General features: G+C 49.2%; 1 protein-coding gene across 1 annotated transcript in view; it reads left to right on the forward strand.

Moving 5' to 3' along the window:
• SMOC1 (SPARC related modular calcium binding 1) overlaps positions 1–11,973 on the forward strand; it is a 141,415-nt gene extending 129,442 nt beyond the window's left edge. The window contains exons 8-10 of the mRNA XM_028496100.1: positions 9,284–9,476; positions 10,016–10,098; positions 11,864–11,973. Coding sequence (XP_028351901.1) covers positions 9,284–9,476; positions 10,016–10,098; positions 11,864–11,973 — 386 coding nt within the window. The remainder of the gene's footprint in view (positions 1–9,283; positions 9,477–10,015; positions 10,099–11,863) is intronic.
• Positions 11,974–12,012: the final 39 nt, after the last annotated feature.

A 12,012-nucleotide genomic window follows, 5' to 3' on the forward strand; every position in this document is an offset into this window, starting at 1 on the left:
CCATTACTCTAGGAGGTGGATCAAAAAGGATCTTGCTGTGATTTATGTCCTAGAGTGTTCTGCCTATGTTTTCCTCTAAGAGTTCTATAGTGTCTGGCCTTACATTTAGGTCTTTCATCCATTTTGAGTTTATTTTTGTGTATGGTGTTAGGAATTGTTCTAGTTTCATTCTTTTACATGTAGCTGTCCAGTTTTCCCAGCACCACTTATTGAAGAGGCTGTCTTTTCTCCATCGTATATTCTTGCGTCCTTTGTCAAAGATAAGGTGACCATATGTGCCACCACTTCATTTTAAGTGAGGAGAAAGAGCCCGGACTAGTAAGGACCTTGCCCAGGGCCACAGGCCCATCAATAGCTATCGTGTGCCAAGGCCTCTACTTGGTGCTAAGGGGGCCAAGGAAAGAAGCAGAAGGAGCATCTAAGGAAGGAGCTGACCATCAGGCAGTAGTGTGTCAAAGACAGGGCCGGAGGTGCGGTCCACCCCAGAGGGGAGGGATATTCTATCACAGACATTGTTTTGAGTTGCTGACATAGTGATCTTTGAAAGTAGACTGGTTCTTAGTTATGTTATTATTTTTTTAGGGAAACTAAAGACAGTGTGCCCCTCATTGCCTGTACCTAGAGCAGACTGCTACCGCCACCCTACCCTTGGTCATCCCTGCAGTCCACCTGAGAGACTGGTCATTCACGGGGATGGGTCAGGAAGGCCAGGTTTGCTGTACGTTGGCTGAGGATACTGCTACCCTAGACCAGCTAATAACCTACCACTTATCAACTAACTATGGCACTGGGTTCAATGCTTTACATATACTATTGTGTTTCATCCTCACAATGACCCTGTGAGGCCTGTGCTGTGGTTACCCTACTTTTACAGGTAAGGACCTGGGACTTAGAGAGCTAAAGTAAACAGAGCTAACAAGTGGTGGAGGCTGATCCATCTGACCCCAAGCCCGTGCTCTTGACCACCGAGCTATTCTGCCTCTATTCTGATCGTTGTTGACTTCCGTGAGCAGTGACAGAAACTCGCATGCGCCAGGCCTGGGCTGGAGTGCTAGGCGCTTACTCTTGCTCTCAGCCTTGGCGAGGAAGCCCAGGTATCCCCATCTCACCCTGACTCCTGTTCCTAGAAGCTCTTCCCTCTGACTGCTGGAGTTCCCCCTGGTGTTTGGGAACAGCCATCCGACTGAGCTTTCACACCATCCTCATTTCTCCCATGACCAGAGCTGAACAGCTCTGTCCAGTGAGTTCATCAGAAGAGGTGCCCTCCTCCAGAGACGTGGTCCAAGGTCCAAGGTCCCTTTGTAGGTTAAGATTGGGTGATGATGTTATCTTTTTCACATCATTTGCCTGCCTACTCTATGGGGAAAAGGGCCTTTAGATTAAATTAAATGGAGAAACCCATTCCAGTGGAAGAGGTGACATTTTAAATTTGTGCATATTCTATTCCTATTCTCACTCCCTCCACCCCTACTTGATACACACCTGAGCACAATTTCAAGGACTGACTTTGTTCTGTTTATCAGGAAGTCTGCCTCTTCCCTGCCCTGACAGGACCTCTCTTTTCTTGACCATTGTCTGTTCCAAAGGGAGCCCTGAGGAATGGTTCTTTGGGGTCCCCTCCTCTTCAGGGTGTTCTCGGAGTCCCTGGATGACTCTGAGACTTGGGGATTGGTGATGGCAAAGTGGCAGCTTGGTGCCAGACATGATGGGAGGGCAGAAAAGCAGTCCTCCAGGGGATGGGTGCTGAACCCTGTGTGGCCAAATGAAGCAGAAAGGGCTGTTCAGTGATGTCCTGTGAATCACTCCCCAAGATCGTGCACTCTGCAGCATATCCTCCTTGGAGACCACATGTCCAGTCCCTGGGCCAACCCCTCAAAAAGAGGGAAGTCAGTGCCTTCAAGCCTGGTCCCCCGGTCCCTCCTTTTGTTCCTGCAGTCTCCTCTTCGGCCAGATTCTCTGCAACTGTCCCGACAGCGCACGCCACTCAGGCCAACCCAGAGGCTCCCGAGGCGGGAGCCGTGTGATTTTTTACGCCTCTGGAATTTCATGTTGTGATTCAGGAAAAGTTGTTTTTAACAGAAGGCTTGTTATTTGGGGTTATCCTTCAGCATTTCATTCATTTTTGATAAGAGGCTAAGTGGGTGTGAGGTATTTGAAGGGGCTTCAGGGTAACTGTAGCCGACACAATGCTAGTGTTTCCCTTAATTTTCTTGGCCCAGTGGGATGATTCCTTTTGCAACGAAACACTGATAAGCTCCTCTTGTTTTTCAGGCGGGTAACTGTGTATTGATTTTTCCCTTAAGAAAATCTAGTGCTGGATGGTCTGAGGATTGAATGTGGCATTTCTCAGGATGAGTCAAAGGGACACATTTTCTTTTTCTGCCCTCTGTGGTCTCATCCCCCATAACACGGCCTTGACTCGGAGGTGGGTGGTCCCATCTCTGAAGTGGCAGGCTAGAACAGAATCCTGTGGCTCGGGATGGAACAGCAGAGATTCAGCAATAGAGGGGTTCTTGGGCTAAATACTCTGTGGATCCTTTATACCCAAGACTCTGTGTTTCTCCTATGAGTGAGGCGCTGCAGGTCAGGGATGGATGTGGGGAAGGATCAGGAAGTATGCGATAGGGTCCTTACCCTCAGGAGCTTGCAGTCTTGTTAAGTCCTCGTGCTAAGGGTGAGGGGTCCAGGAGGGGAGCAGATACTCAGACTCGGCAGAGAGAGGCTTTGCTCTAGGTGGGACCCCCCCTCCCACCCAGGGAAAGCTTTGGGGATGGAGGAGGCCGGAATGAGGGTAGGTTAAGATCTTGTGTTTAGTTCTTTCTTCTTGCTACGTCTTACAAAACTTTCCTGACCTCTCCAGAGCCTGCCATGGTACCAGTGTACACCCAGCACCAGCCCGTGTGAGAGCCTGGGGCCAGGAAGGGCCCTGACCCCCTCTGCATCCTCTCTGTGAGCCCTAATCTCCTCTGTTACTCAGGAGCCCACATTAGATCTGAGACGCCAGGAGCACCATCCTCTCTCAGGACATTGCCCTCAGCCCTGTCAGCATCCTACTTCCCTTGCCTGTAGTATAGGCAATGCTTAGTCAGGGCAGCCTGAGAAGCTGCCCTTAATTAGCAACTGAGCTGCCACTCAGAGGAGAGCTTCTGGTTCTTTCTCTGGGAAGATTGCATCATTCATCAAGGCATCTTCCCAATTCATGTCTCTATGACCCATGACTCTTCTCAGCTTTTCTGTGTATGGTTTTCTGTAAGATTTGGCTTTTTTCTTGGTCTCATTTTTCATAGGGACCTAGTGATGGTTAATTTTAGGAGCCAGCTTGGCTGGGCCACAGTAGCCAGTTTGGTCAAACACTAGTGTAGACATTGCTGCAAAGGTTTTATTTTAGATGTGATTAACATTTATAATCAGTTGACTTGAAGTAAAGCAGATGACCCTCTGTGATGTGGGTGGGCCTCATCCAATCAGATGAAGGCCTTAAGAGCAAAACCTGAGATTTCTTGAAGAAGGAATTCTGCCTCCAGACTGTAACACAGAAATCCTGCCTGAGTTTCCAGCCTGCTGGCCTGACCTATTGATTTTGGACTTGAGACTGCCCCATCACTCTTACCTGAATTTCCAGCTTGCCAGCCTGGAGCCAATTCCTTAAAATAAATCTCTTTCTCTCTCTCTCCATATATATATCCATCCATATCCATATCCATATATATATATATATATATATTTTAAATCTATCTATCTATAAATCTATCTATCTATCTATCTATCTATCTATCTATCTATCTATCTATCTTTTTTTTTCTATTGGTTCAGTTTCTCTGGAGAACCCTGACTGCTGGTGATCTTCTCTGACTCCTGCCTTTTCTCTCCTCCCATCTCCCCTGGCCTCCATCACCATAAGGTTCCCCTGCTCTTTTTCCCAAGAGTTCAATATATGACTGGCCCACCAATACCTGCTCACTCAGGTGTTGGGTTATCCAGCATCCCAACTTTTTTGTCTGCTCCTTCCTGCAGCAGCTTCTCCTCTGGAAGGCAGCAGCCAGAAAAAAAGACCAGTCCAAGGACCTGAAACTCGAATCTTTTAATGTTTATGTTTGTTGGACATCTTTTTTTCTTAAGTGAAGAAGAAAAAAGAAACAGATGATAAAGGAGGAAAAGTTCCCAGAAACAAAGGGTAAACTGTGGGCTAAAATCAAAATTGGGGATTAGCTGAGGGTTGAGGTTGTCCACGCTCTCCTTTGCTCCTAATTACCACAGGTCACTGAGAGGCACAGAGGCAGGGGCTGGCCGTAGCAGACGGGGCTGTCCTCCACGCTCCTCCTGTCCTGGCTGGACACCTGAGAACCCGTGCCCTGGGCCTGCACACAGGGTTTGTGTTGTCTGGCTCAGCCCGGTCTCCCTCTCCCCGGTCCCCCTCCCTGCCCACTCCCACCCGGCCTTAGCCCTGCTTTGCTCGGCTGCTGTGTGATTGTTGGGATAGAGGGCTGTGTGCTTTCCGGTGGCAAGGGTTGGACCACGTTCTCATTCCTTCCACAGGCTGCTTTTCTGTTGTGTTTCTTCTCTCAGGCAGTCAGAGTTTTGTGAGTGAGATTTAAACCACCCACTGCCAGGTGGGGAGTGAACCGGCTCTCGCTTGTTCTTGGAATAGGATTGGAGGGGCTGGGCGTGCATGGGTGTGTGAGAACGTGTGGCTACGTATTCCCCTGTCGCCCTGGACAGCCCTGCTATTTCCCTCTCCCCCGCTGTTTATGTCTTCCAGGTATTTACAGATGGTCCTGGCCCATTCTCATAGTTATCAGGCCAGACCTTCTAATCTTGTCATCTTTCCCTGAACTTCCCTGAGCAGAGATTGAATGTTTTAGAACAGTGAGTGTCCACTTCTGAGGAGCTTCCTCTCTGAACCAGTGGTCGTGAAGAGGCCCTTGAAATAGATCCCCTGGCTTGCATTCTGGAAGGTGACTTCTTGGTATCTGGAAAATCTGATAGTTGTGAATTTTAAGATTCATTTGGGAGGTGACTGAGAAGGGCGGAGGGTGACAGTGGCCCTAAGGATGGGGCTGGCTTCTGGGTCCTCAGATACAGAATAAGCTTATGCCCCCTGGTATGTACCGATTAGTACTCGCCTGAGGTCTGGAGAAGCACTGAAGGAATAATTGGTTGATTGATTGATTGATTGATTGGCTGAAGGGTCTGAGAGGGCTGCAAAAATACTTATGGGGTAAATTGATAACGAGTTGAGCAAGTCTAAGTGTTTCAGTTATCTACTGCTGTGTAACAGACCACCCAGAAATATAATGGCTTACAACAAGAATAATTTATTCTTTCCAATGTGTCTGTGGATTGTCTGGGTGGTTCCTTGACTGTTTCTACCTGCACGCACTCCTGGACTTGTCCAGCTGGAGGGTCAGCCGGGCTGGGGTGTCCAAGATGACTTCACGCACACGCCTGGCAGTTGGTGCTGGCAGTGGGCTGAGCTGCTCTGGTTTTCTTCCATGTGGCCTTTCATCCTCCTGGAGGCTGGACAGGCTTTCTTATGTGGTGGTCTCAGGGTGGATTCCAAGAAAGGGAAAGTGGAAGCTACAAGGCCTCTTCAGGCCGAGGTCTGGAAACCACACACTGTCACCCCCGTCCTTTCCATTGGTCAAAGTAAATCAGAGTCAGTGGGGAGGGGTTTACCCAAAGGCATGAATACGGGGAGGTACAATTCACTGGTACCATTTTGTAACGATCTACCACACCAAGTAAAAGAAAAACATAGGTTGGATTAAAAATCAGGTTAGCACACGGCAGTGGGAGCTGATATTAGAGAGAGGTGAAGACCATGGCCTGGGAGCAGACTGCCTGGGCTGGAATCCAGGCTCTACCACTTCCTAGTTGTTGACCTTAAGGAAATCACACAGCCAGTCTGCTCAGTGAGGGTAATAATAACACTTATCTTAGAGGCTTGTGATGAGTTTGAAGTGAGTTAGTGGAAGTGCCCGGTACAGAGCTGGGCACACCATAAATACTCAGGTAGCTGTTAGCCATTATTATTCATGTTACTGTCTGTAAATGGTGGGTGAGTTACAAATTTGGCCTTAGGTGTTCCAGTTCCGAGGCAAAGAGGGAAAAATATGAGGGTACAAGGTTTGGAGTGTGCTTGTGCTGAGAAAATCGTTGGTTCAGAAGAAGCCGTGCTGTTTCAAATGGATAAGTACATGTTTTTACACATTTGCTTTCAAATGCAGCAGATTTGGGGCAGTCTGCAAAGCGCCCGGCCTGGCAAATCTTCACACCGTAAAAATAAATGTATTTTTCCCCGAAAGCAAATAATTAGAGACAGTAACCTCTGTCTAGAGTTCAGCAAGACAGGCTTGACTGTCAGAAGCCCTTGACTGGAGCCCCAGCCCTCCTCTCTCCGGGGTGAGTGAACTTGGGAAAATTCATGAATCCCTCCACGACTCAGCTTCCTTGTCTACAAAATGGGCGTAATAACGGTGCCTGCTTCACACGGACAAAGAGATTAGGCAAGTAAAGCCCTTAGTCTATCGCCTGCCTGGTACACGCTCCTCAATGAATATTTGCTTTGACTATTAGTAGTATAAAGAGGATGTTAGGGGAGATTTTGTCTCTGTTGGAAGACAAACTCTCTGTGTTTTCTTCGCAAACAGTTAGTGCTATGATTATAAACCTTTCCTGTCTCTTTCTTAGAGGAGCACTTGAACTTGCAGGGATCATCATAAAGCAATAAGCAAGCAAATAAAGAAGAAAGTAATAAACCCTGCATTTCACCTTTTCTCGAATTCCATGCTAACCCCCAGTTTTTCCAAACTATCGAGCGTCGCCATTTGTACGGTTTGTAGTATTCTCCGTGGAACTCCGTGCAGCCTCTATGGAAGCGGGCTACAAACATTTCAGAACAGCCTTCAAGGACTTCCAGAAGTCTGTCGACTGTCCCCAAACCACAGGTTCCCACCTCTCCTCGGCTGGCTGGTCTCCACATTCCCGCAGTTTCAGGATCCCCAGTGGTGTGAAGTCAGGTCCATCATTTGTTCTGTCCCTGGGGAAGCTTTCTCCACCTCTGTTCGCATCTCGCTTTCCATCTGATTTATGGCTTTAGAATGTTGGCCTGGAAGATTTTAATTTAAAGCCTCTGTCAGAGGTGGTTACACGAACGCAGTACCAGTAAAAAGCTGTTTTCCTTTGGTTTTTCTCCTCTGTCACTTTTTCTGTGGCATGAAGTATGAGGTAGGAAAAGAAAGTTACCAACTTTGGGTTGGGAGAGCTATTGGAAAAACTCTTGCGTAATCCCCTGGAAGGTGCCAGGCTCCATTCCAGCCAGGGGCCGAACTCAAAATTCTGGGTCTTCAGGCCAGGTCTCCCCATGGCGCCCCTCTTCCAATCAGTTTATGTCTCTTTCCTAAGCTGCCTCTTAGGGGCAGTTCTGGTGGTAGTTATAATTGGGTTCAGAATCTCGAGTCTAGTGCCTGTCAGCTGTTTTAAACTCCTGTTCCTCTAGCTAAGGAGATTCTGTTTAGTTTCACTGTGTTTGCGTTATGAAAACAATAGTTCTTTTTTGCTTTTTTTTTTCATTTTCCAGACCAGTATTATATTTTAATAGCAAATGTATTATTCCTACCTGTCTCCTGACTCTCAGATATTTTTATGCGCTTAAGGGAATATTCCCTCACCCTGCAATGAGAATTTTTTCAGCATTTTTCCTCAGAGCGAGACAAAAATCATTTCCCATCATCGGACTTCCCTCTAAAACAGCATGGAGTTGCTTTGCGTCTCTGTGGGCACCTACAGTCTGCTTCAACATCTGTCCGGTTCATATGTGTATCATTACCAGAGCCCTTTTTTTTTTTTTTTTTTTTTTTTGCGGTACGCGGGCCTCTCCCCGCCGTGGCCTCTCTTCCCGGATCGGGGCGCGAACCGGCGTCCCCTGCGTCGGCAGGCGGACTCTCAACCACTGCGCCACCAGGGAAGCCCCAGAGTCATTATTTCAAAGGGTTTGGCTCCTTCAGAGTCGAGCTTCTGTATTTTCATCATTTGTGCTGCTGTTCAGTGAGCAGGATGAATCTCCACGTTGCTGATACCAAATTCCTGGCTCTCGGAATGGTATTTTTGTAAAACACTGTGAAAATATCATGGGATACCCGAGACGATTCCTGTCCTCTTCAAGGGGAAAGTTGCGGAATATTGTTCATGAAAGAAATAAAGTGATAATAAAGTAAATAAAGGAAGAGATAAATAAGTAGATCAAAAAAGCGATAGTACAGGTATATGATGTGGTCCCTTTGATTGTTAAAAAACCCCAGTAGATGTGTGCATATGTATTTCTGGTGTGTGTACATGAAAAAGAAAAGGTCCAGGGCAAGTAATATTGAACTTTGGTGGGATTAGGGTTTTTTCAAATTTTTCTGTATAACAAGAAAAGGAACCTAATGCTATTTATTTTTAATAACTAAAAAAAAAAAAAAAAAAAAAATCCCCACAGAATCAACAAAAAAACAAGAAAGGGAAGTCAGGCAGGTTGACTGGTCAGGGGTCGTGTGGGTCTGAGGCCCCCAGGCCTGGCACAGGACACCATGCACTGCCTCAGCCTGGGCCTGACTCTGGAGAAACCAGGTTTGGCTGTTCAGAGACGTCGACGTCGTTCGTGAGGCCGCTGAGTACAGACACCTGCCCGCGGGCCTGTTTCTCTCTCGCGCTGGATGGAAGCAGCATTGTGTAATCAGCTCAGCTCCAATCGGCCTACTTTGTCCAGCCCTGTTGGAGGCCTGGAAGGGAGTGGGTTTGGGCCTCGTTTCTGCTCCTCTTGGGCGCCGAGCATCAGAGCATCTCCCTGCCCTGAGGACAGTGGCCTGGCCCTGTCCTGCTGCGTCTGGGCTTGGGAGAGTGTCCACACACACGGTCATTCCTGCATCAGCTGTCAGCTCGCAGGGCAGCCAGGCTCCTGCCCCGCCCCCTCCCGAGCCAGGAGACATCAGCAGGGACCACTCTGAAAACAGTCAGGAGATTCTACCCCTGGGCAAACGGCTACTCTGATGTGGAGCAGCCCTGCGGTCCCCGGCTGTCCTGTGTCTGCCAGAAGCTACCAGGTGTGAGTGCTAGTGTACCCTGGCAGCTAGGGGGCCACAGGGAGGTTCTGGGCCTCCAGCCCCTCACTAAGGGCTGGTGTGGGAGACACAGCTCCCCTTGGTGACTCACCAGCCAGCCATCAGTTCCTTAGGGCCAGGCCAGGTCCTGGCAGGGAAGGCACAGGAGTGGAAGTCACCGCGGGCTGTGTCTTCTCTTGCAGAGAAAGTTCACTCTTGTGACCAGGAGAGACAGAGCGCCCTGGAAGAGGCCCAGCAGAATCCCCGCGAGGGCATTGTCATCCCCGAGTGTGCCCCCGGGGGGCTCTATAAGCCAGTGCAGTGCCACCAATCCACTGGCTACTGCTGGTGTGTGCTGGTGGACACGGGGCGTCCGCTGCCCGGGACCTCCACACGGTAAGTCCCCCAGGGCCTGCCCCCACCCCTCAGGTGAAGGGGTAGGAGAGCCAGCTTGCTGTTAGGCTGTCACCTCACATCTCCTGGCTTTATTGTCCTGGCCTGGTGGGAGTCGAGGCACTAGGGGAGCAACATGTCTGCTCGTGGGCAGATGAGGGCCCAGTATCCTGGATTCTGGTCACAGGTCTGGTCTTTCCTAGCTGGGCGACCTTGGGAAAGTAGGTAACCTCTCTGAACCTCAGTTCACCAGTGAGAAGGTTATTGCCCTGCCTGAGTCAGTAGGTTCTATGGATCAGAAAGATCCTGTGTGCAGACGTAAGGTAACAGCGCTCTACTAGACTGACTAAGATGACATGCCTGAACCCGTCTCTGTGGGAACACCCATGCTGGGATTGCCTTGTAGCTGCTGAACACTCCAGGAGATATTCTGCTGCCAGCTCCGGGAGATCGAGGCTTAGTGACCACACAGATCATTGCTGGTAGTAGGGGCTGAAGTCAGCTCAGTTTCCTCCTCACCCCCTGCATCTCTCTCTTCTCAGCTACGTGATGCCCAGTTGTGAGAGTGACGCCAGGGCTAAGAGTGCGGAGGTGGACGACCCCTTCAAGGACAGGGAGCTGCCAGGTGGGAGACGACACTACCCCTTGCTGGTGCCTTCACCTCTTCCTGTTCCTCCAGCCCCTCATCATGCAGAAGCAGCGCCCTCCTCTGGGTCTGCTTCCCCATCTGTAAGATGGAGCGGGGACACTGGGCAGGGGCGTCTCAGGTGCCGTGGGATCTGCATCCAGTCTGGGGTTTGTTCCTCATCAGTCCTGTGCTCTTGAGCACACTGTTTCTCCTCCTTGCTCTTACCTTTTTATCTTTAAAATGTAGTCATTGGGTTAAAATCCTACTCTTGAAAGCTCTACAGTTCTTTCTCTAAGGGTGACTGGGACAATGATCTGGGGGCTGTGCACCCTTTGCCCCAGGGCTGCAAAGAGCAGATAGCTCACAGGGAAAGGCTGTCCTGAGGGGCAATGATTCCTGGTGGCCCAGAACTGTCACTGGGGTATGACACAAGACTCACAGGCAGGGACCCAGGACCTCTAATGGCTGCTGGGTTGGGTTTCCCTTATTTATAGTGTTCTCTGCCAGTGAGTTACAGTAAGAGTACTAAAAATTGATGGCTCAGAACACTGTGGTCTTAATCAGCACAGATGCAGGTCAGTGCTGGTGGGAGCTGGGCCCGCTATTCCCCATCAAGACTCCAAAGGAGAACTGAAAACAGAGGCCCCTGAAAGTCTAGGGGTTCCCAAGTGAGGTTTGTAGGTCACTCTGTCATGAGAATGGAGTCGTCGAGACCAGGGTCCCTCCTTCTAGCCATCTCTTCAACAAACGTCCATTGACATTCCCCTACGTGCCAGGCGCTGGGTTTGTCTAATGATCAAAACCGAAGTGAAGCTTATCTAGTGGGGGAGACAGTATACAAATAAACGAATCCAAACACAGATAAAAGGTGGTGACAGGTACTCTGAAGGGAAAGCGTGAAGTGCTGGGAGAGGGACAGGAAGAATCTGTGCTTTCTCTGAGAAGGTAGCATTTCACCGGAGACCTAGGGGATTTGCAGAGAGCAGAGAATGAAATAGCTGCTGCAGAGAGGAGGATTGTAGGTAGTGTTGAGGGCCCATTTGGGGCTGGTAGTCATGAATTGGCAGGAAAACCATCTCTCCAGTTGTGTGGTGGTGTTTACGCCAGCATTATTCAGCTATGGGGGTGTAGACTTGGAGAAGGCACGTCGGTGAGAAGGTTCATCCGTGCTTGGGGTTTTGCTGGAATCACACAGTGAGGAATAGAGAAACAAAGGGTTTGAGAGTACATATAAGGGAGGGTTGATAATTATAATCTAAGCTGGATGAGGAGAGAAGTGAAAAAAGGAGGAGGTTCTTGGATAGGTAAACAGGTAGATCTACTTGAGTCAACTTTGACCTTGGAGTTCTCTGCATTCCTTGTGCCCCTTCAGCACCTGGTCCTTGCTGCTAGAGTCGCTCCGTCCTCCTGTACCAGAACTAGCTTGAGTTCCCCAATAGACTATGAACTCTACGAGGAGAAGAGCCGTGTGTATTACATCCCTAACCTTTAGCATAGTGCCTGAGTTGATACTCAGCAAAAATTTGAGGAATGGAAGAACATGGAGAGCCTTATTATCCATTTGGCCTATTGGTCCCTTGCGGGCTGTGGGTAGAGGAACTATGGAGGTTTATGAGAATCATCTGAGCCGTGGACAGTTCCCAAAGTGGATTTAGCTGGACAAGAGGGACTTGGACAGGTTGAGGAAACAGTGGTAGTTGAGGAAGCTGTTTACTTGTTCATTTACCTGGCATCTGCCTTCAAACCTCACTTTGTCTTTCAGGCTGTCCAGAAGGGAAGAAAATGGAATTTATCACCAGCCTACTGGATGCTCTCACCACTGATATGGTGCAGGCCATTAACTCAGCAGCACCCACTGGAGGTGGGAGGTGAGAATGTGGGCAGGACTCAGGCCCAGCGGGACCACGGGGC

The sequence above is a fragment of the Physeter macrocephalus genome, chromosome 11 (assembly GCF_002837175.3).
Source record: "Physeter macrocephalus isolate SW-GA chromosome 11, ASM283717v5, whole genome shotgun sequence".
NCBI lineage: Eukaryota > Metazoa > Chordata > Mammalia > Artiodactyla > Physeteridae > Physeter > Physeter macrocephalus.